Below are 25,189 nucleotides of genomic sequence, written 5' to 3'. Positions count from 1 at the left end.
TTTATTTTTCCTCCTGTCTTATTTTCTTTCAGATTATTTTATATTCTGGAGACAAAATTTATGATGACTACTATCAAGATCTGAAAGGACGAGTGCATTTTACAAGTAATGATCTCAAATCTGGCGATGCATCAATAAATGTAACAAATTTACAGTTGTCAGATATTGGCACATACCAGTGCAAAGTGAAAAAAGCTCCTGGTGTTGGAAATAAGAAGATTCAGCTGACAGTTCTTGGTAAGTTATTTGTTTTAAATGGTACTTGTTAAGAGGGTAGTACAACATGGTTCTGTAGGAGCATTTGAAGGAATTCGAATGTCCTCAGATAACATAGAACATAAAGCTAACATACTTTTTTGGATTAAAAAAAATAAGAGTGACTAGCTTCTTTGTGAAATTCATAAAAGAGTTTAAAGGTAAATGAAGGAGTTTTGTGATATGAGAAAAGAACCCTAAGCCAGGCATTAGGAGATGAGGGATTTTTTTTTTGTTGTTTTTTTGTTTTGTTTTGTTTTGCTGTATTCTCAGGTTTGCCTTGAGACTGAAATGGAATCTCTTCATTTCCTGGGCCTCAGCCTACCTTTTTGAAACAAAAGGATTTAATTATCCTTAAATCTCTATCCTTTTCCATTCAGTTCAGAAGTGTTTGTTATGGACACTTTAAGCTTTTTTCAAACTACATAACTCAATAAGTGAGATTTCTACGATGAATGGTTGGAGTATTTAGAACAGAGAAGTGAAATACAGTAGAAGGTTGGGATAAGGTCCTTACACATCAGATAATCACTTAACCTCCCTGAGGATCACTGATTTTCATCCTTAAAGTAAAGGGATTAGATAGGTGATCACTAGGATGTCTTGTTGTCTCCATGACAGTTAAGGAGATAAGTAAACTTTCAGAGACTGCAATGTTTATTCTTCTCCAGATTCTGTGGTTGTGCACAAATACCCCTAATTCCTTCCAATCGAGAAACTGAAAGGTTATTGTTCGTAAATACACTTCTAAAGTACCGCAGTAGACTTTACACAAAAGTATAACTGCTACTACATAGAAAACCACAACTGTCTAGCTCTGTTTTATGACAGGAAATTCCCTTTCTTTGTGACCTAAGGTCTCCTGGTTTGGGTTACATTTGGAGACCCACTTTGTGTCGGAATTTTGGATTGCTAGAACTGCCTAGCACACCCCTAGAAATAACTGATCAAACCAGTTATCTCCCACATCCTCATTCCTTTTGTTTTAGAGAACTGATCAATGTGGGGAGGATGGAAAATTGATGTATTGGATTCCAGACTCATTTAGAACATCCCTCTTTTCTAAAGAATGAGTATCAGAGCAAGTAGAGACTAGGAACAAGAATGTGGGTTTTTGTGCACTCCAGTGGCAAATTCAGGGGTGTTTTGGTTGGTATGGCAGTCTTCCACTTGAGTAGCACACCAAGGCCCTGGTAAAAGGCACTTCATCCTAAATGGCACTAGTTCAAAATGTTTCCTATGGTAATGTTGGAAATTCTAGCTTTCTGTGTCTACATTTAATAAACATGGAGTTAACTTTCTTTTTCATAAATGTGAAAGCGGGTAAAAGTTTAATAATTTGTCTGAACTTTTATCCCAGATGCAGGTATATTTAGGATTATAACTCTGATTGTGTATCTTCTTTTAACAATGCTCTCCAGAAAGCATTGTGTTAAGACATATATGGAATTTTAACTGGTCCGTGATGTGCCAGTCAGACTGTACTTGTTATTGGAATTATTTGTTGTGGACCCTGAGGTGGGCAGGTACACTGGGAAGAATTTGTTGGCACACATTTCCAGAAGCAGTGTGAATAAGCACAGTGTGTGTGAGTGTGTGTATGTTCCCATCGGACCAAGTTCTGGATTGAATTTGCAGTTCCTGACTAAGGAATCATTACAGCAAAAGGCAGCTCATGTCCTAGAAGGAACCTGGGTCAGTAGTAATGGTTGGCACATGATGTGGCTAAGCACATTGGTGACAGCAGCCATGACTGCCATGCAGGAACCTCACAAGCCAGCATCTCACACCTCAAGATGGGTAAGTGAGAAGCATTGACACAGTAACTGTCTTTGTTAGCTCTGGAGGGGATCACCTTGGCCAGGCAAGCTGTGAATCCAAACCGGAGAGGGAGAGATGGGTTAAGTGGAAGAGAAGAGGAGAAAGGGAAGTGATTGCTGAAGGGCAATGGGGATGACTGTGATTTGAGAGGCTGTGTCAGAGCTGGAGGAGAATTTCTTGTAACTTTCTCTTCCATCTTTTCAGATGAGTCATGGCTGCTGCTGGGAGAAACTATCAGAATTTTGAAAGGTGGGGGGTGATGCCTGGCTGACTGAGTCAGAAGAGCATGTGGCTCTTGATCCTTGGGCTGATGAGTTTGAGCCCCATGTTGGGTGTAGAGATTAAATAAATAAACTTAAAAAAAAAAAAAAAAGAGTTGGATGGAAGCTTATCTGTTAGCTTTTCCTGAAAAATCTGTTTGTATAGTCTGGAAGAAAGATAAAACAAAGAGGCCTCTAGGGACCAGATTGAGTGTTAGTCCAGTGGAGCTCAGTTCACTTGAAGGCTTGACTATATAATACCTTGATTTTCTTGTGGGAATCTGGAGGTGATGCCATCATGGTGTTCACAGAATAACGAGAGTTTATCTCTTGAGCCCTATGTGCTGTGTGGACATGGACAGGGATGACTGTTAGTTGCCTGGGTGTGAGGGGTGATGTGTTACTATAGCTTGCCCCATTGTCAGAGCCTGCCCAGCTCTTTCAGATATGCCAAAATTCCTGTGGATGTAGCTCAGTAACAAAGAGAATTGATGGAGGGTTAGTATGGTGGTCAGATATCACTACCACCTTCTGATAGGACCTCTGATAGGGCATATTATTGAGACCCTTTGGTATAAACAGACTGGGTTGTCTTGAAGAGTAGAGTAACAGTCATTCCCTGTATGTGTATAGTGCACCAGCATGTGGAGTAGCTCACTGGCCTTGAGGGGCCTGAGGGATTTGCAATCCATTGGTAAGGAGTGTGGCATTTGTTTTCCATTTTTTGCTTTGAAATGATTTTAGTTTTATAGAAAAGTTTCTCCAATAGAAAATGGATTAAATTTAAAAAATCTGTAATTAAAAAATATACAAACATACATACATACATGTATGTGTGTATGTATGTGTATACATACATACATATATGTATGTATGTATGTGTATGTATCATGGGACCATTTTTGAGACTATGCAAATATCTTGTTTCTCCTCAGATTTTTGCCCATTGATTTCTATGTGTGACTTCACCTGGACTCGGTGTTTTGTTGTTGTTACATAAATTAATCCATTTATTATAGGCTAGCAGTGTTTCAAATGGTGAAACTGATCTACTGGTCTTTTTATCTTTCTTTTCTATAGTGTTTATTTTTGAGAGAGCAAGTGAGCAGGGGAGGTGCAGAGAGGGAGGGAAAGAGAATCCCAAGCAGGCTTCATGCTGTCAGTGCAGACCCTGACATGGGGCTTGAACTCATGAACCATGAGATTATGACCTAAACCAAAATCAAGACTCTGACACTCAACTGACTGAGCCACCCAGGCACCCCTGGTCTCCTAGTCTTTGAAGTCCTTTAGTCTTGTGATGGCAAACTTTACTGTGATGGCAGAAGTGGTGTTGTAGGTCCAGTAATCACTGGCTACCATTTGCATGTGGGAGCCACAGTACCTGGTCCTCACAGCTCTTCCTTTCATCTTGATTTTGCCACAGTGTGCTTAGCGTGCTGGCTTATTTCTCATATTTACCAATAGTTCCGACCTTCTTGTGTTTAGCCATGTTACTGCAAACTAGATCTAAGCCCAGGAAGCCTGGTATTTTGAACCAAGCAAAAATAGCTTTCCTGGATGAATGATGTGATGATAAATTATACCCTGTCCCATATAGGAATTTCAAGTGTTCTTCCTATAGACTGATGTAGGCCACTAGCATGGAGGGGTGATGATGCAGGACATATGGAGTACAGCACTAGTAGACCTTGAGACACTGCCCAAGTGCAAGGTGATAGACATGCACCTTTACTTGAGAAGGACTGTTGGCTATGCTAATAATCATGGAGGCAAATGTTCTGGGGACATTGGCCAGGTGTCCTGGAACTCCAGGCCAAAGAAACATTAGAAGACAAGACTTTTCTGTATTCCTTTGTGGTTTCTTTATCTTTCTTTCAGGATAGCCAAGTGCCATGGATTAAGAGTTTTTTTCCCTGTGGTATGATGGTTGGGGTTAGCATGTAAAAGACTCGGCACTTTCTCTTCCCAATGGAAAGCAGGCGGACCACTCCAGAGTGACGCCCAGAAGCCAGTGTTGGTGAAGTCTTATTCTGACATAGAGTATGGATCTCAAGCTCTGTGGCAGCCACTTTAAGTAACTGCCCGTTATTGGATATGTTGGTTTATGGGAAAGAGATATTTTCAGGAGAAAAGATGAAGATTAGGGTTAGAATACTTGGTACCAATAGATATTTGATGTAGAAAGGATTGCTTTAATATCTCACTTACTGCTAGTTTATGTAATAAAGGTTTATTTGGTAGTTTGAAGAAATGGAGAAGAAAGCTCATTTCAGTGGAGATTCACAGGATGAAATGATTTGCATTAGACTGAATTGAAAGTCTAATTGATGTAGTCCCCAGAGCGACTGACCAATCTGAAAAAGAAACAAATTTTCTTAGGAAAATCATCAGTGCATTTAAATAAATGCATGTGTTGACCCTTATTAAAAAGTACAGTCAGTAAGAGATGGCGTGGAGAAATAAAATCAAATTTAAGGATTATCAAGAAATATGTGAAGTGAGATCGTGATTGATAACCTTAAAGATGCCCCCCAACAATTCTGTTGGCCAACTTTGGAAAACCATTTGCCCATTTTTTATTGAGTTAAACATGCATTTACCATGCATGACCCAGAAATTACCAAGAAAAAAGAAAACATGTATCGATATTTATGTACTATTCAGGCAGCATTTGTAATAGCACAAAACTGTAAAATCCATTTACATTTTGATAGTAGTGAAAGAATAAATGCCCATTCAGGACTGAAAGAATAAAAATGAGCTCAGGCTAAAAAAGAAAAACACAGTCGTGCTACTTATCAGGCTGGGAAGACGGATGCCGATAAAAGCCAGCTGCAGAATTCATAGGGAACACAGTTTCCAAGGTTGTGGGGCAGGAGTAAACTGGAGACCACTGTGGCCTCCCCCGTGATGCCCCCACTTTGCACTACTCCTCTTTTCCTGGGGCACTCCATTGCTAAATGGCCCTCATCTCCAGTTTAATCCCTGCTTCTCCTAATCCTCCCTCAGAAACATCATCTGATTTAGAACAGGTACACGCTTCTCTCAGACAGTCCTCAGAATCTTTCATAATCCCTCCTCTCTTGCCCAGTGACATGCTATGGCTCCTTATAGTGCCTTCCTTATGGGTCACTCACCCTGATGGTGGCAGACTACACACCTCTCCTGTTCCGTTTAGCTGATTGAGTTTTAGCACTGGCCCTAAAACTGGAAACAGTGTTCATTAGAAGGTGAATGGATAAGCAAATTTATGTTATAGTCCATCAAAAGATAAAGCTCAGCATTGAAAAAGAATGAACTACTGATATACGCAACTGCATGGGTCGGTCTCAAAAGCCTTACGGTGAATAAAAGGAACAAGACAAAAGATAAATGTGTATTATTCCATTTATATGACTCTGTAAGAAGTGGAATGAATCTATAGTATGATAGAAATCTGATCAGTGGCTGCTTGGTGTGTGGCATGAGATCTCAACATGAGGGAACTTGCTTGGAAAAGGATTGGACCCGTTCTTAATGGTGGTGCTTATACATTCATTAAACCTGATCATCCCACAAGATTCAATTGTGTTGATTTTATTTTATGTACATTGTGCCATAATAGAAGTTCAGCAGAAGAGTATGAAATCCAAGGTGTTAATCCAGTGTTTGGAGTGAGTTGAAAGTAATGGGTTTAGCAGCTGCTTAAACAGTTACCTAGAGAGACTTGGAATATAACCTCAGGTTTACCTTTTTATAACACTGCACTCTGGATAGTTTGGGGTTAATGTAAATGCAGTGTTAATTGGTCCTGGCTTTGGTAAACATATGTATCCCTATTATCAGCATTGTTTATTATAAATCTGTCGATTGGTGAGGTAGCAGCACTGAGAGAGATATGACGTGGTGGATTCTGCCAGAGGGCTAACTACCTGTCACACAGTTCAGAAGGTAAGGAGTGGAGGGAGGCAGAAGCTTCCTTGAGTCTGAAGTGGGTACTGTTCGCACCGTCCTTTCTTTTTTCAGATGTGCCCTTTGGAAAGGGGGGTGCACAGAGCTACCACCCGGGATGCCTGAGCTCATTCTTGCCTACTTTGTTTTGGATAAAGCTGAGTAAACTGGTGTTGATAACCTATTACAGTCTTTCAGTCCCATCAACTCTGGACTCAGGACCACATGATTATGAGTCTGTGGTTACGCGACACGCTGTGTGTTTAATCCTTGTAAACATAAATTCTGTTCTCTTACATGAAGTTACATTTCTTTTCTCAGTTAAGCCTTCAGGTACAAGATGTTATGTTGATGGATCAGAAGAAATTGGAAGTGACTTTAAACTAAAATGTGAACCAAAAGAAGGTTCACTTCCATTACAATACCAATGGCAAAAATTGTCCAACTCACAGAAACTGCCCGCCTCATTGTTAGCAGGTACTGGTGATTTTGCAGTTGTACTGTGTGCCTTTGATTTGTACTTAAGTCTGGTTAGGGGTGTGTGTGTATGTATACATATTTTCAAATTCCCAAATACCTTCCCTTTTCTGGATTCCATGAGAATTATTCAGTGTTTTATAATGACAACTTAGTGTCATATAATGTTAATGAAAATATTTTTATAGTGATTTCACTGCTTAGGATATTATAATATTTTGTTTCATACACACACACACATATTAATGTTTATTTATTTTGAGAGAGAGAGAGAGAAAACGAGCCAGGGAAAGGGCAGAGAGGGAGACAGTGGGAGAGAGGGAGAGAATCCCAAGCAGGATCCACACTGTCAGTGCAGAGCCCTGCATGGGGCTCGATCCCATGAACTGTGAGATCATGACCTGAACCAAAATCAAGAGTTGGATGCTTAACCAACTTGAACTCAGCACCCTGAGATCAAGAGTTGCATGCTCTGCCAGCTGAGTCCAGCAGATGCCCCAATATTTTTTTAATTGTTGTGGCTCTGCCTCAGCTGAGACCTTACCTGGCTAAGGCAGTTGTGGTTACTGTCACTGGTGATACAAATGAACTGGAGGGACAATTACAGTTGGTCCTTGAACAACACAGGTTTGAACTGTGCGGGTCCATTTGTATGTGGATTTTTTACAGTAGAATACTGTAAATGTATTTTCCTTATGATTTTCTTAGTAACATATTCTTTTTAGCTTATTTATTGTAACAATATGGTATATAATACACATAACCTAGAAAACATGTGTTAATCGACTGTTTGTTACTGTAAGGCTTCCAGAGTCAAGAGTAGGCTAATTATAGTTACATTTTGGAGGAGTCAAAAGTTATACCCTGTTCTTCAACTGTGCAGTGGATCAGAATGCTTAACCCCCACCCCCTTGTCCAAAAGTCAACTGTGTTTGCATTCTGGAGACCAGCAGATGTCTCCCTGGCAATTTATTCTGTTTCCAGGTTTAGCTTGTCTCACTTTTTTTTAATTTTTATTTAAAAAAAAATTTTTTTTTAATGTTTATTTATTTTTGAGACAGAGAGAGAGCATGAACCGGGGAGGGTCAGAGAGAGAGGGAGACACAGAATCTGAAACAGGTTCCAAGCTCTGAGCTGTCAGCACAGAGCCCGACGTGGGGCTCGAACTCACGGACTGTGAGATCATGACCTGAGCCGAAGTCGGACGCTTAACCAACTGAGCCACCCAGGCGCCCCTCAGCTTGTCTCACTTTTACCTGGGTTGTCAAGCTTCATAAGGGCTTGCCTTTACTAAAAATTTAGCAATACAGTATTGTAAAAGTGGGTTTTGCCACACACACACACACACAGACACCCTTTTTTTCCTCCTAGAAATGACTTCACCTGTTATATCTGTAAAAAATGCCACCACTGAGTACTCTGGGACATACAGCTGTACGGTCACAAACAGAGTAGGCTCTGATCAGTGCCTGCTGCGCCTGGATGTCGTTCCTCGTAAGTACCTTCTTTCTGTCTGTTGTGATGATGTTTGTTTCCATGGGCTTTATACAGCTTCCTTTGGTTCAGTCAGCAAGTGTGTATTAACGGCAAGGGATGCCAACTTTTAGCAAAGCACCCTGTGGCTCAGTGATTAGCTATTCTAAGTCATGGAAAGGAAAAAAAATACAATATTAATAAGATCTTCATTACTGTAATGACATTAAGAAGCTAAGAGTTGTCAAATCGACTCTCGGACCATGTTTCGCCATTATAAACACAAGCTATTTAGAATATTCTTATATGCCTGCCAAGATAGCTGTGAATATTAAAATCTTTTAGTTTTATAATTTTTATGCTTGAAATAGATTATACATTTCAGAAAAAAGTTCTTTCAGTGGATTTTCCCACTGGACCAAAAACTAATTAATTTGTCTCTTAAAGTTAATATATGCTATGAACTCTGTCAGTGTGTATCCTTACCTTCAACATGACTAGATATAGGTTTTTGTTACTATTAATTATTTTCTTATTAACATCTTGTTCCAGCTTCAAACAGAGCTGGGACAATTGCAGGAGCTGTTGTAGGGATTTTGCTTGCTCTCGTGCTCATTGGCTTTATCGTCTTTTGCTGTCGTAAAAAGCGCAGAGAAGAAAAATATGAAAAGGAAGTTCATCATGATATCAGGTAATTAAGTGACATAAGACTTCAGTGATATAAACTAAATTGATTTGGTTTCCAAAGCATGAGTTCTCTTAACCATCTGAAGCATTTACCACTTTAAGAACTGGGTAAAAGCTGTCGCTCTTCCCCTCAATGCATTTGAAGGCCTTTACTTTCAATTTCGAGGGTGCAGAATCCACCAACCTCCATTGTGCCCTGCCTTCTGCCCCAATATTGAATCCTATCGTAAGGGCCTCTGCAAAATACTTATCTCTAGACTGCCTACCTTCTCCCACTAAGTGCAGGCATGAAATTTAAAAAAGAAAAAAAAAAAAATGAGGGGCGCCTGGGTGGCTCAGTCGGTTAAGCATCCGACTTCGGCTCAGGTCATGATCTTGCGGTCCGTGAGTTTGAGTCCCACGTTGGGCTCTGTACTGACAGCTCAGAGCCTGGAACGTGCGTCAGATTCTGTGTCTCCCTCTCTCTGCTTGCCCTCTATCTCTCTCTGTCTCTCAAAAATAAATTAAAAAAACAAAAACAAAAACAAAAAACATATAGTAAGGTTTGAAAAGAAAGACCTGATAGTATCAAGTGACATAGGTAGTTTATAGTACTGTTGATAATGTGATATTATTTTATTTTTTAACATTCTAAGCCAGTAGATCTTAACTAGAAGTGCATATTGTGTTATAGAACTTTTTTAAAAAATGATAACATGACCTAAATAACATCCAAGAAATAAATTGACATTTTGATAGGTCTAGCATGGGGTCTGGGCACTTGAATTCTTCTTTTTCTTTTTTTCTTTTTCTTCCTTTCCCCCCTCCCTCCCTGACTTCCTTCCTTTCTGTCTTTCTTTCTGTCTTTGCATCCACACCCAGCTTGATCCCACAACCATGAGATCATGACCTGAGCTGAAATCAAGAGTCTGATGCTTAACCAACTGAGCCACCCGGGTGCCCTTGGGCACTTGTATTTTTAAACTGCACCAGAGGTACTCATATATATTCTTTGTCAGTGTTTGGTGTGAAAATTCTTATGCCTAAATGCTCAGCTTTTGCAAATTTAAATCTGCTAAATTTTCAGCTAAGGTCTTAGATAAGTAACTTTCATAACAAAAAGGTTTTTTTTTTTTCTTTCTTTCCTTCTTTCCTTTTTTTTTCGGTGGAAATACATCTGTGAGTGTTAGTGCTTTATCAACTACAATGTGTTGCCTGACTCTAACTAGACTATCTTAATCAGTGATAGTAGAGTATGAAGATATTTGAGGTTTGTTCCTTATAAGACAACATTATAGAAACATACATTTTTGTAAAAATTACATTTTTGTGTGGAGATATACACTCTGTAAATGATAGATTTTGGACAAATACACAGTTCATGACATTGTACCTTACTGTGCTTGCTTTATTTGTGTCACACACAGTTTTATATACCTGGTACTTAGAGGATCTTTTCTCCTGTCCATTTTTCACAGCTTATATAACTGTAGGTTTTTAGAAATTTGTTCTTTGACCTTGTGTTGGGATCTTTGCTTTCTAGGGAAGACGTGCCTCCTCCAAAGAGCCGCACATCCACTGCCAGGAGCTACATCGGCAGCAATCACTCGTCCCTGGGATCCATGTCTCCTTCCAACATGGAAGGATATTCCAAGACTCAGTATAACCAAGTACCAAGTGAAGACTTTGAACGCACTCCTCAGAGTCCGACTCTCCCACCTGCCAAGGTAGCGGCCCCTAATCTAAGTAGGATGGGAGCGGTGCCTGTGATGATTCCAGCACAGAGCAAGGATGGGTCTATAGTATAGAGCCTCTGTGCTTTCATCCAGGCTTTCCATCTCTCTTTCCTTCTCTTCAGATAGGGAAGCCAGTTCCATTTTAAATTCTGCTACCAGCCTCAAAATAGATCAAAAAGAAACTGAGAAACTGGAAACTGAGAGTTATACTTTAAAAAGTTTTGTTTGGGGAAAAAAAAAATAATAAAAGTTATGTTTGGTTATTGAAATAGTAAAGGCATTGAAGTCACTAAAGACATTCACCATCTGAAAAAAAATTTCCTTTAGGAGATTGATTTGATAAGATTTCTAAATATTAATACTTAAAATATAGCACTTTGAATATGAAATCATAGGTGAAGAAATTGGTGAACTTACATGCACTCTGAGTTGATACTTGAATCATCTGAAAGTGGTACTTACTTTTTTCTACCATTATTTTTAGATTGCTTTTCTCAATTTGTGATCAGCTAGTTCCCTCCAAGTTGATAAAGAAACATTCATGGCAAAAATATTTATGATACATTTATGTTTGTTCTTTTTATAGCTTCTTAGAAAAGTCATTTAAATATGAGTTTGAAATCCTTCTAATAACATAGAAAACAGTACAGTATTCTAGAAATTGCTACTTTTACTTCAGAATCATTCATAAACCTTGTCTATGAAATGATTTCTTAACTATTTAGTTGATAGACTGCTATAGGCAACAGGGACGCAGTAAGCTCTTTTATATGCTAAAATAATGGAGCATCTCTCTGATTTGTTTAGAAAATTTGCTGTCAGCTACATACAGCAATGACACTAGTTAGGGGTGCAATAGTGAGTATGGGTTTTGTTGAGGAGTAATCTGAGGGCCTTGAGGCCTATGATGGTCTTCAGAACAATGACCAGCCAGAAACAGGATGGAATATTTTGCAGTTCCAACTAAATACTAGCCCTGGACAAGATATTTTTCTAACAAAAATTATGGCTCATGTATTAACAGTTTGAAATTCCCTAATTATGGGTTCCAAATTTAAAAGCATTTTTTACCTGGTTGGTTCAGTGTGGTTGTTTTTGGCGGGGGCGTGGGGGGTGAGCTTTGTGGTTGGTATTGCATCTTATGTGTTCTAGAAACATGTAATCCTAAATTTACCCACTTGAATTTAGTCCCCGGAGGATATTTTCTTTCTAGACTCAGAAGATGAAATAATTTTAAGCTAGTAAGTGTCCTCCATCAATTCTGTATTTCAGACTTGGGAGGGTGCATAGCTGCTCTTGTATGGCCAACATGTCTGTGTAGTTGCAGAAAATGAAGGTGAGCTTTGAAAAGAATGAGCCTTAGTTTTGTGAAAGTGATTTATTCTTAATAAAAAGCAAGAAATGAAAGGAAAAGGAGTAAAAGGTATACTCTAAACTGCCAAATGTGTTAAATACTGTGGTAGTAGAAGAAAGTGAATTTCTTGTATTTCCCTTAAGATTGTGAGGGAGTGTGGATATAGTCAAATGAGCCAACAGTTTTCTTTTATAGTAAATAAGGTTTGCAATAAATATTTCACTAGCTCTAAAACCTTTTCCCTAGATTTTGGTAGGGAGTTGGTTTCTGTAGATCTCTTTGGGTGCTGTGGTGGTAAATGCTACATTATAAATTAATGTTGGTATGAATTTGAGATTAGGCAGAATACGGTGTATACTTTATAATTAATGGTGAACTTAAGCTGAATGTCTGTGTAATGGATTAGTGTATAGTTTTATATATTTGGAAGCATTTTTTTTAGGTAGGTTTTTAACCCTACATAATATTGCTTTTATACTTGTGTTAACATTTTCATCTGTGCCTTTGGGTAATTTAATTTTTATTATGAATTTCTGGTGCCTATGAGCTAGCTATCACCTGAAAGGTGCTTAGAGGTGAAGGTACTGTTCCTAAAAAACACATCACTGTGACACATTTCTCTTTTCATACTTTGAATCTTGCCTCCTCTTCTCTATTCTTTTTGGGTGCAGCTTAACTGTGTTATTCATAAAGATTTTAAAACTTCAACACCCCCAACACTCTTTGTGTTTATGGTTTTATAACAGTAGCTATTTTTGAATGCCAGATGTCTGGCCTGTTTTATATGATAAAACTTATAGTATAAGAATAAATAACAGATCACAAAGTTCAATTAATAAAAAAAAAAAAAATCTGGTCCTTCCTGTTACCAGTTTTCATACAGTGTCAGTCTAAGTAGGAATTACCATAATAGGTGGACATGTAAGACTTTCTAGTGTAGGATTTGGCTATAAGTAAAGTCCATACCACCTACAACCTGAGAATGGAGCTTGTAAAAACATCAGTTGCGTGACCTGAAAATGAAAAGACTTGCCGGGTGTGATTAAATTTCAAGGACAGAATTCAGTTTGAGACTTAGTTCTCCAGCTGCTCTCATTGTAAATTTCAGTCTAATCCAAAAGTCGGATGGCACTGATAACTTCCCAGATAATTCTCAGTGATAATTCAGTTGAACTAGAGATCGGGTATTTGTTCTTTACTATTGGTAATCACCAAGCAGTTCAGCCAAAAACTGTAATTCGTGCGTTTCCATCAGAAAGCCAGTGTCCGTCAAGATGGGCACTGCATCTGTGAAGACAAACAGGTTGATTCTACTGTACCCTTGAAAGACTGGACACCATCTTTTTCAGTTTCATTTGAATCATTTGAAAAGAAACGAAAGTGTAGAGTATGAGCTCTGTGCTTTAAATATGTAGTTTACTGGTTTTCTTTTTCTTTTTGGCAATCTTAGCAGTATTCCCGTTAGAGAACCCCCACAATTTCTTACTGAAGACACCAGTTATTCCAGGCGAATAACTTCCTTTAAATTTGGGCTATCTACCATGGAGTTGTTACAATGGAAACAGAGCCTGAGTATGTCTGGGGGGGTTAAATGAAGAAATGCAGTTAGATTATGGATATGAAGAAATAGTTGACTTTTGTTAAAAATAATTTTTAAGATTGAGTTCTGGAAGTTTGGAGCAAGTGAAGGGGCAAGTAAACGTGATTAAATATAAAAAGAACTTGCTGCATGAAGTTGGATATCAAATTCTATAATGTATGACTTCTTAAAATAACTGTTTTGTCTTTTTGTGTGCGTGTGGCATGTAAATTTGAAGTTCTATGAATGTTTAAAGTTTTTTTTTTTCTAATCTCTTCAATTTCCACAGTGTTTAGGGCTGTCAGATGCCTTATTCCAGTGTGAACAGAAAAAAAAAAAAATTATGTGGTTAATGCTTTGATGTAAGGAGTAGTTGTAGAAAATGTTGGCACAATTTTAACTTTTTAGTGGCTTGTGACATTATATATATATATGTACATATATCTTTATAATAGCCATGTGTTTAGTAGTATAAATGTTCTGGGCAAGTTTTAATATTTCAAATGCCTTTAGACTTGGAATAGAGGCAACACATTCTGCAGTTGGATTTTTTATTCATTTGCCTGTTTTGACACTAAAAAAGGTCTATAACTGAGCACAAATTCTACAGTGTTACAGAAGCAGGGAAAAATAATAAATTTGTGAATTGTGGTTCTGTTTATCTTATAGATATCAGCAAATATTTTGCTTCATCTAATCTCATTAAAGTTACTAAAATTATTATTTAAAATTATTTAAAATCAAGTTTAAAAAATACCTTATTTTGTAATTTTGAAAGTGTGATGATGTCCGTTGGATTTGGCTTTGGTCACGAACACCAAAAGCTCCAATCAGAGAACTCTGTTTTCTGCTAATTTATTCAATGGGAAGTGTTAAGAGAACCACAATTTATTCACTTACTCTCATTCCTAACTGTGAACTTTTGTGATAAATACACCTGTACTACTGATATAAAATATTTTGACACTTCACATATGCAAGTAGAGAATTGATAAGTGTCAGTTTCAAAAGTGATTTTGTATTTAAAGTTTCTGGCTTAAGTATCCAATGGTGCAGATTTTGAAATTTGTAAGAACAAAATTTGTTTTTAAAAAAACAAAAACTTGCTCTAGTTTTGTGACCTTGTGTACTTTTGAAATAAAATGAAGAAAGCAGTTTTCTGCCTCGTGTGGCTTCATTGTGCCTCTTGAGAAATGTCTACTTTATAAAACCTCAATAATGCTATTCCTCAGGGTTTCCTTTTCTCCTCCCCTCCTAAGGAGCATCCTTTATTGAACAGAATAAAGATCAGACTATCACACTTCATGAAAACATGTCAAACATACTTCTCTTTCCCCACTCTGTGCATTTACATGACAGCGTATAGCATAATGTAATATTTGGGGTTGAAGCCTCCACAGAGTTTGTGATCAGTTCACAGTTTGGAGCATGAACTCAAATTTGAGTACTCCAAGAGTAGCATTAAGTACATACACAGCTAGTTATGGTTCATTGATTCTAAACAGTGACTACAGGAAACAAAATGAGGTAGTAATACCTCTGTAAGAAGACACTTAGGAATGTTTTGTTTAGTGCAGGGTTTTTCGATCTTCCCACTTGTAGCATTTGGACTGGATGATCCTTTGTTGGGAGGAACAGTGTGTGCTGTAGTATGTCGAGCAGCATCCCTGGCCTCTACCCACTAGACGCCAGTCGCATTCTTTCTTCTTTCCTGAGATGTGACAGTCAAAAATGTCTCCAAACTTTGCCACATATCCACTGGGATGGGGGGCAAAATTGGTTTAGTTGAGAACCACTGGTTTATATTAATGTGAAATTGTCTGCTCCTAGATTAAAAGATTAAAAGATAAAGATAAAAAGATTATAAAATAGGCCTTGTAGTCAGACATAAACTTCTGCTCATTACTATATGCTTTACTTAGCTCAGTTTCCCGCTGTTTAAAATGGGGATACAAATCTGTCACAGGGGATGTTGGGTGGTTCTAAAGAGAGAACTGATAGAATAATGAAAATTCTTTGCATTTGTCCCTCATAGCTGGGATGCTGACAGGGATTCACAGATTTTCAAAGAATCAAGATTTCAATAAAATATGCTAAGTGAAACTACTGAGTATAATTTAATGCCTTTAATTTAGTCCATACTTTAATCTTTTAAAAATTTTTTTAATGTTTTTATTTATTTTTGAGAGAAAAAGACCCAGAACAAGTGGGGGAGGGGCAGAGAGAGAGAGAGGGAGACACAGAATCTGAAGCAGACTCCAGTGCCTCTCTGAGCTGTCAGCACAGAGCCCGATACAGGGCTTGAACTCATGAACTGTGAGATCATGACCTGAGCCAAAGTTGGATGCTCAACCGACTGAGCCACCCAGGCACCCCTCATATTTTAATCTTAATTAGCCAGATCACATTTCTGGCTAATTAAGTACCAAATGGCAAAACTGATGAAATTCTTGAAATTTGAGATAAAATTGAATATAATTTTTTTAAGTTTGTTTATTTTGAGAGAGAGAGAGAGAGAGAGAGTGCGTGTTGTGCACAAGCAGAGAAAAGGCAGAGCAGGTGAAGAGAGAATTCCAAGTAGGGTTTCACTCACGGCACGGAGCCCAACTCTGGACTCATGAACTGTGAGATTATGACCTGAGCCAGGATTAAGAGTTGGACGCTTTACTGACTGAGCCACCCACGCCCCTAAAGTAACTTGTTTTTAAGTAAAAACGGTCTACTTTTAAGTCTAAGGCATAATCAAATGTAATTTTCTAAATGCAGTAAAGGTAACAAAAGATGAAAAAGCCAGTCCTAGGAACTGAAGCTCAGTTTTTCTTGCCATTTCTGAAATCAAAATCAAATGTGAATGTGTTGTTACTTAAATGATTTTTCTAGATTTGATAACCATGGTGGGGGAGGGGGTGGAGGGGGAAGCGCTGTTGCCCTGAAGTGTAATTGCAGGAAAAAAAATTTCTAGAGTTAATCGAAGGACCAAGAAATAAATTTCAGGACAAATCCATGGTTAGTTTGCTTCTCATTTCACCGCTGAGCTGTGAAAACTCTAACTCTAATGGGGGAATGAGAAAGGTGGGAGAAGATGTAGGAAATTAGAGGTAAAAACCAATGTCAGTCCCTAACAAAGTACCAGAAACCGTCATGATCTTGACTATCTTCCCCTAAGACCTTGTCCCTTAATCCACTAACTAAATCTTAGTAGATTGGTTGTCTTCAAATGTAAATATGGTCCAATTAAAAACCAGGTCATCTTAACCTAATGTAGAAGATCTTGCAAGGTCCATTCCATTTCCCTACGGTTTGTTACCTCCATAGCTGCAGATGCACCTTCACGCAGTAGACACGCTCAGTAGCTGAGGGGCCTTGGTTTTGGACCTTTGTGGGTATGCGATTTCTTCAACCAGAGAACAACCCCTCGTTTACCTGTCCTGCTAGTGTCAACTGAGTCATTTTTCCTGATATGTACCCCTGTTCCTTACTTATAAATTGGGGGTGCATCTGAGCTCTCAACACTGCCAGCACAGGTCTTTGAGGGCACAAAGTCTTTTCCATTCCGTTTGTTGAACATGCTTAATATGCCCTTTTTCAAGTTTGAAGCTGATTTGCTCACCTCATCATACTCAGTGCCTAACTCTGACTTGCATATTACTCAGTAAATGCTGAGTGAATTTTTAGAAAGGAAACTACGTAAACACTAGGGGCAAGTTTGCATTGACTTGGTATGGGTCCTGTGTTCTGCAAGACAACTGCCCTGGTCTCTTCCAAAAAGACTGTATCCGGAGAAAAAGTGTGAGTATGTGTGGTGAGAGGAAGAAGTGTGACATTGCTTAAAAAGTTAACTTGGACAAATACAGAATGGGGTGACCTGAATGAATAGGAGCAAACACTAAAACAAACCTAATTATTATAAAAACCCGGAGAAGTGGAGAGGCATTTTAGAAGTAAACCTGTAAAACCTTCCTCAGATTCTGAATAGTCCGGAGTCAAGTTAGTGACTGTTTTCTCTCCAGGGTTATTTTGGTAATAAATGAAATTCCTTGCAGATGACTGGTTTCCAGGCCAAGTCATTAATGGTAGTATGTTTTTTTCTCGGGCTTCACAAACTTCCAGAAATATTTGAGTACACCTTTAGAGAAGCCAAGAAACTTACGTACTTAAATATCATTGCCTAATTGTGATATACTAATTTATCTTGGTTTCAGAATTCAGGGCAATCTACTTAGATGGCTGGAACACCATTTCTTAGAAGATTTTAATTTCAAACAAACATAGAATGTCAATTGTTTTCAAGTCTTTTTAAATGATTAGTTTTCTGAAATGACTAGTCATTTATAATTAATTTCTATGTATAATTGTATTAGTTTGTTAGGGCTGCCATAACAAAGTGCCACAAACTGGGTGGGTTAGACAAATTTATTGTCTCCCATCCTGGAGGCTAGAAGTATGAGATATAGGTATTGGCAAAATCGGTCCCTTCAGATTGCTGTCAGGGGAGGATCTGCCCAGGCCGCTCTCCTTGACTTGTAGGTGGCTGTTCCTCTATGGGTATCTGTTTCTGTGTCCTAACTTTCCTTTTTTTTATAAGGATACCAGTCACGCTGAATTAAGACCCACACTGATGACCTAATTTTAACAAACTGTAACTTCAAGGACCCTATTTCCAAATAGGGTCACATCCTGAGGTACTGGGGATTAGGACTACTACCTAGGAGTTTTGAGGCACACAGTTCAACCCATGTCAGTAATGATGACTGGAAATTATGATGAAGAACTAATAAAATAGTGAAAGTTGGTGTGGAACACATGCCCAGAGAGCTTCTTTGCTTACTTTTTAGCAGTGTAATAAAAATATCAGCACACAGGGCACCTGGGTGGCTCAGTTGGTTAAGCATAGGACTTTGGCTCGGTTCATGATCTCACGGTTCATGGGTTTGAGACCCGTGTTGGGCTCTGTGCTGACAGCTCAGCACCTGGAGCCTGCTTCTGATTCTGTGTCTACCTCTCTGCCTCCACCCTGCTCATACTCTATCTTATGTTTCTCACAAATGAATAAAATGTTAAAAAAATGTATCAGCACCTAAATAACTATGCCAACAGCTATTTTATGGTTGTCTGTCTCCCTCATTCCTAAACCAAGAGAGTATGTGTGATCTTGATTTCAAAACTGGAGTGACTATATATGCTGTTAACCTCATATCTGCTTGTCAACTGGAAAAGTAGTTGATGGAATGGTTATGATTTGTCTTTCCTTATGAATCTTGCTGACAAGATGAAATTGTTTTTCTGGAGAAATAGTTTTTAACCTCAGGAATATATGGAGTATATGAAGAGGTGATGGACCACTGTAGAAAGAAGAAAAGAATCCACCTGATTATGGAAGGAAATAGATGGCCATTGCTCTACAATCACCTCTATGATCTAGACAAAAGTTGATTAAAACTCTGCTTCTAGGTTAATTGTCTTAAAGCACTTAGGTTCATTTCTTTTGCTCAAAAGCTTTCCAGGACAACCTCTAACTTGAAGTTTATACTCTGGCCTGATTTTAGACTTTCACAACGGGCCCTCCAACTACCACACTTATTCGATGCTTACACTTGCATATACATGTTTTGGTTTTTTTGTTAAATAAAGTTTTATACAGTTTCCAGTTTAGCAAATCTTTTCATATTATTCTATACATTTTTATCTTTTATGTATTTACCCACCTAAAACAACCATATTTGTCTTAAAACTATATATTGTGTCATAGTGATATACCATAACTTTATTTAACCAGTCTCCAATTGAGGGCCATTTAAATTGGTCCCATCTTTTTAATATAATGAGTAAAAGTACAAGCAGTATATTTGTATATACATTATTTTGCATATGTATAACTATATCCTTAAGGTAAATGTCTAGAAGAGGTGCTGAGTCAAGAATATTCTGATAGCTATTATTAACATACCTTCTTACAGCACTTTGTCTTGCAGTGGATTAGAGTGCTTAGCTTCCCCCAAATCCTCACCCATACTCTTACCCAACTTTTTGATCTTTCCCAATTTCTGAGAAGAAAATTCTCTCTTTAAAATTGTATTTCTGTTTATTCACTTGAATATCTTTTCCCGTGTTTAAAAGCCCTTTGTACTTTTGAGAACAGTGCTCATATTCTTTGCTCAGTTTTCTTTTGTACTGATTTTGCTAATTTGGAGAAGCTCTTAAATATTAATAAAAATTAGTCCTTTGTGGTGTGAAATGAACTTTTTTTTTTTTTTGGCTAGGCTACCCTTTCTCTTTCACTCTGATTATGGTTTTAACCCTTTCCTGATGGTGTAATCCAAACCCTTCCCAAACCATCCTCCTGGTGCAAACTGCCTTCTCCCTTCTTGAAATTGTACCCTCAGAGGAAGCTGAAGGTCCCGTGTCTTTCCATGTTTGCATGGAAACTTAAGCAGATGTCAGACCTTTCAAAGATGGGACATCTTTACCCAGATGTTCAACACACAGATTCAGTAACCTTGGTTGATGATCAAATTGCAGGAGCTCTGTGTTCACATCAAGCCATTGCTTCATGTACTCCCATCACAGTGTGTTTTTTCTTAATTTATCTTTGGTTTCTAGTTGCTGGTGTTTTGGCTCACAGCATTTTAATGGAATCAGCACAAACTAAAGTAATGAAGAAAATGAGTTCTCTTGCACTTGAAAAGAAGAGATGTGTATGTCACGTGTTAGGTCAGTTATCACACACTCTCCCAAATTGAATGTTGGCTACCCTCACTGTGCTCTTTTAATGTTGCTAAGTAGGACTCTTTCCCTCTCACATAGTCCCAGAACTGTCAACAGCGAGAACCTTCGTAGGGAACAGTAGAATGAATGACCTTGCAATTCTAAGGAGAGTGGGATATAGAAGATACCAATGACTGGTTTGCAACCTGTTGGAAAATCACAGTCCTTTGACATTCAGCCTCCAGTAGTATTTTGATCTACTAACAAGAAGGGGACTTATTATGTGTTCACAGGAACAACAGCACAAAGTAAAATTAAATAATCACATGAATTATCATCTCTGCTCTGCCAACTAAAAAATACTTTGTTCTACACCCAGGACAGAGTAAAGATACATTGTATAGTACCCAACAGGGCTTTTATGAGCATGTTTATAAGTTTGATTTAAACCTTTTTGTAATATGAGCAACAAATTTGTGATGTAGTTAAGAAAATTGACATGGCAGTTTAAGTTTTGTAAAAAGACAAAAAACCTAAAATGCCCATGGGCTATATTATCTAGTTCAATATCATTTCAGGAAAAAAATAAAGATCCAGAAAGGTTTTGATCTCCCCAGGCCACATAATTAGGAACAAACTCCAGGTCACCTGACTCCCGATCTAGTATTTTTCTAAGAACCTCCAGTTCTTGGCAGTCTGGGCCCCTTGAGAACCATTTGAAAGAAAGAAAATGGGAATTTGCAATGTGTGGCTGTCTCATCTCTCACTGCTCCCACCAACACCAGCCAGGCAGGCCAGTGGAAAAGAGCAGACTCGGGCCTAACCAGTGCTTTCTGTGCATAAACGTGGTCACTGATGCCCAGGGCACGCTGAGCATTGGCAGCTGCACTCCTCCCAGATGGAGTGATGGTCCCATGGGGGTTATGACTGGAGTGCATGTTGTTTGGTACCACGCCCATGTATGCTTGTTATGTTGCTGATTACAAAATTTAAGTAAATTGTACATAGCAGCTATACTAGATGTGGCAAAGACAACATACGTAAGGAAATGATTCTGCTTCAAAATATGTTGGTTTCATTTGACTATAAAAAACCTAGGCTTTAATTAGGATCAATATGGATGTAGATTATGGGAAAAAGAAAACATAATTCTTAGCAGTAGACCCATATTCTAAGAAAAATTCTTAACTACATGATTTGGTGACAGAAAGTATATTGGTACATTTTAAGCATTTAAATTTTTTTAAGAGATATATCACTTTTAATGGTTTTCCACTTAAAACTTTTTTTATTGGCACTCCTAATTGTGTCTGGGGAGAGGGATTTTACTGTAAACCTACATGCCAAATGCCTGTCAGGTCCTGTATTTTAACTTTTTGTGTCTTCCTTCCCAGATTTCACAGTATCAAGCATCACAAATGTATCTTCAAAATTATTTTCCAAAGGAACTTATTAGCTATCCATATCAGATTTTAAATATAGTCTGTCTTATCACTGGGAAACATGAAATAGATTTCACTTAGTAATAACTCAGATGACAAAACAATTTCACATTTTTCATGTTCCACTAATCTTAGAGTTTCAAAAATTTCATTTTTAATCAGTAAATTTTGTTTCACTTCTTTTAAAATTTTTAATGTTTATTTTTAAGAGAGAGAGAGAGAGCAAGAGCAGGGAAGAGGCAGAAAGAGAGAGGGAGACGGAATTCAGAGCAGGCTCAAGGCTCTGAGCTGTCAGCACAGAACCAAACGTGGGGCTCAAACTCACAAACTGCAAGATCGTGACCTGGGCTGAAGTCAGATTCTTAACCCAGTGAGCCACCCAGGTGCCCCTATTTCACTTCTTTAGAAGAAGTGTTTGGTGGATTTATAAGATGCAAACCCAGTTTTTTTCCTATTGAATTTAGTGAAATAGTTAATCACACTGGCTTATTAATTTAACTCAAAAATTTATCATCTATACATTTCTGTGTGAATTCAGTTAGCAGTTCTGGTACATGATTAACCTGTCCATAATATGAAACTACTAAAAATAACGTTTTAGAATATGTTAATTAACTAGAATTTAAAATAAAAATTTAAACAATAAATTAAAACATATATTTAGAGAGAAAATAAAAAATTGTTTAGAAAATCGACATAAAGTATTTCAAAATATCACATTGTGTAACCATAAAACGAACATATTTCTTAATACAACAGTATAGGAGTATGTAAAGTAAAAGTTCCCTCTTTTAAACATCCCCATCTACTAAAATATTAACTGTGGTCATGTCTGCTGGGGTGATTATAGGTGATTAATGATCTTTCTGTGCTGTTCCTTTTTTTCCAAAATGAACATTACTTTTGTTAACAGAACAATAATTCTAATAAAGAAATTTTGTGTACAGTGAATATGGCATTCTGAGTTAGAATTCCCCATTACTAATGACAATTCTACATATAGATCCATAGGAAAAGCAGTGATTTAAACAACAGCCACTTAAAAAAAACAGTATAACCACTAATGCTTTTCATGGAAAAGGGAGATTTCAAATACAGCCTTCTGCTTTGAAGTTGGAAAAGAATATCTGATGCCCTCTTGTGGCCAAATAATTTTAATAAGGTAATTTATTCCTTTTCATTTAAATCAGTCTGCATCAAGAGAATAACACCAAAACATCGATGCTATTGCTTTCTAAACGACAAAAATGCTCACGTATTATTCTTAACAGTTTAGCCTATCTTCCCAACATGTGTCCTGGATTTATCCTGTCAGGGTTTGAAGCTCTTAATTTAGGTCACCTAGGCAACTTGAATACTTGAGACACAGTGTCCTCAAATGTAAGATGAGAATAGTAGAACATACATAGGTTTAACTTAGAATGGAAGGAAGGGACTTACTGGCAGTACCTGTCACACAATATGGTGATTATCTTCCCACATCAGTAGACACAGATCATTCTTTTATTGGCCTCATGTTCTTACATAGTATGAATGAATTATATAGTCTTTTATTATGGCAAATGATGCTGCATCAATTATACATTTTTATACATTTGCAAAAGTATTTCCATAGGTTATCTTCCAGGTATATAGAATTTGAATTACTGGATAAAAAAATATGCGCATTAAAAAAAAAATGACATTGTCAAATTGTCTTCCACAAAGAATCAAACAACAATCTTTTCAATATTTGCCAATTTGTTAGGTGAAAAATGGTATTTCATAGCTTCTTCTATTTTCCTTGCCATTAGTGTTCCATTAGCACACCTTTCGTTTTTAGTTTTTACATCTCTTTATATGTATTTAGCTCTGCTAAATAACTATATATACAAGCTTTTGATAGAATACTAATCCATTTTCTTTTAAACATGCACAAATTTTCTTTGGAGTTTCTCTTTTAAATTTATGATGTCTTTTGATATGCAGTTTACTTTTTAATTCCAAACCACTAACATTCCTGTTAAAATTGGGAAAAGTTTCCCAAGCTGAAGTTAGTAAATATCTCCCTTCATATTTCCTCTCAGTACTTTTAGTTTCATAATTAACATTTTATCTTTAATCTATTTGGAATGTGTTTTTATGGCTTAGAGTTAGAATTTGACTTAAAAAAAAAAATGCATCCAGGGTGTCTGGCTAGTTCATTTGGAGGAACATATGATTCTTGATCTTGGGGTCATGGGTTTGAGCCCCCAAATGTAAAGATTATTTTTAAAAATTAACTTTAAAAAAATGAAAAAAAATACATAGTCAAAATAGTTCACTATTAATTTATTAGTGGATCATTTTCAATTTGAAAAGTCACTTTCACCATACATTAAATTTCTGTTTCTGGTTGTGCACTTGTAATTCTGTTTCATTGTTCACTGTTCATCTGTTCAGGTCTATGTTAACTTTTGAGTATATGTTGACAAATCGTGTAAAAGGAAGAATACTCCCTATCCATTGTTCTTTAAAAAAAAAATTATTGGTTATTTTGGAGAATTATTCTTCCATGTAAACATAAAATCAGTTTCGTTTTCCATTAAAATTTTATCAGAATTTTAATTATGATTTATATTTTTACATATTAACTTAAAAAGTGGAGTTTCTATAATGTTGACTCAATTTAGAAATATGGCGTATTCTTCTAGTCAGTTTTTTCTTTTTGTATATTTTTATAAATTTTTCTCTTCTATTTGACTCACTCCTTTCTGTTTTTAGTTTATTTCCAGGTATTTAGTAGTCTTTCTAATAGGGGTTCTCTTCCACAAAGCATATTCTAAATTTTTCTTATGAAATTAATATTATTTACATATAGTTGGGAACAGTGAAGGAAAAGTATATGATACTATCACTCTATTACAAACATTTATTATTTTGGAATATTTCCTTCTAGATGCAGTATGATCAACAAAATTTTTACCCACATTACAATCCTTTTATTCAGAAGCGTAAGACTGCCCATGAAACATACATGCAGTTTGGTTATCAGTGATAGAGTATTCGTATTTGCTAAAAATAAATCCACCAAACTTGGCTTAATTTAATTAAGTGCTTATGAAAAATATTTTTTCTTTCTACCCCTCTAGTTACAAAGTAATAATGCTCAGTATAAAAGTCTAAAGACTGAAGTGTACAATCTAGAAAAATAAAGTTCTCTGTATCTGACCCCTTCCCCTGCCTCTGAGAACACTGGCTACTGTTAATTTGGTACTTATTTTTCCAGGCAATTTTTGGCACCATCATAGAAATAGTATTTTTCATCCCCCACTTGTGGTATTTCCCCAATCTGCAACATTTTATGCCATGTCATTTCAATTTTTTTTTTTTTTTTTTGGTAGCTACATGGACTTTTCCATAGTATTTTCTTGAATAGATGTTCAGATTTTATTTAACTGTTCACCTGTTGTTGACTACTTGGATTTTGCAATGAACATAGATAATGGCTGGACCCTTTGAGTATTTCT

General features: G+C 37.1%; 1 protein-coding gene across 4 annotated transcripts in view; it reads left to right on the top strand.

The window, feature by feature from the left end:
• CXADR (CXADR Ig-like cell adhesion molecule) overlaps window positions 1–25,189 on the top strand; it is a 56,028-nt gene that overhangs the window by 27,870 nt on the left and 2,969 nt on the right. For 3 of the 4 annotated variants that reach the window (XM_011285859.3, XM_045036716.1, XM_019839491.2), the window contains 5 exons: window positions 33–237; window positions 6,591–6,746; window positions 8,118–8,240; window positions 8,772–8,910; window positions 10,429–14,708. In XM_011285859.3, coding sequence (XP_011284161.1) covers window positions 33–237; window positions 6,591–6,746; window positions 8,118–8,240; window positions 8,772–8,910; window positions 10,429–10,693 — 888 coding nt within the window. In that variant the 3' untranslated portion in view covers window positions 10,694–14,708. Of the gene's footprint in view, window positions 1–32; window positions 238–6,590; window positions 6,747–8,117; window positions 8,241–8,771; window positions 8,911–10,428; window positions 14,709–25,189 lie in introns of those variants that run through there. The other variant, XM_019839492.2, reaches the window with a different exon arrangement.

The sequence above is a fragment of the Felis catus genome, chromosome C2 (genome assembly GCF_018350175.1).
Source record: "Felis catus isolate Fca126 chromosome C2, F.catus_Fca126_mat1.0, whole genome shotgun sequence".
NCBI lineage: Eukaryota > Metazoa > Chordata > Mammalia > Carnivora > Felidae > Felis > Felis catus.
Note: the sequence above shows the minus strand (reverse complement) of the source record. Positions and strands in the feature narration are given on the sequence as shown.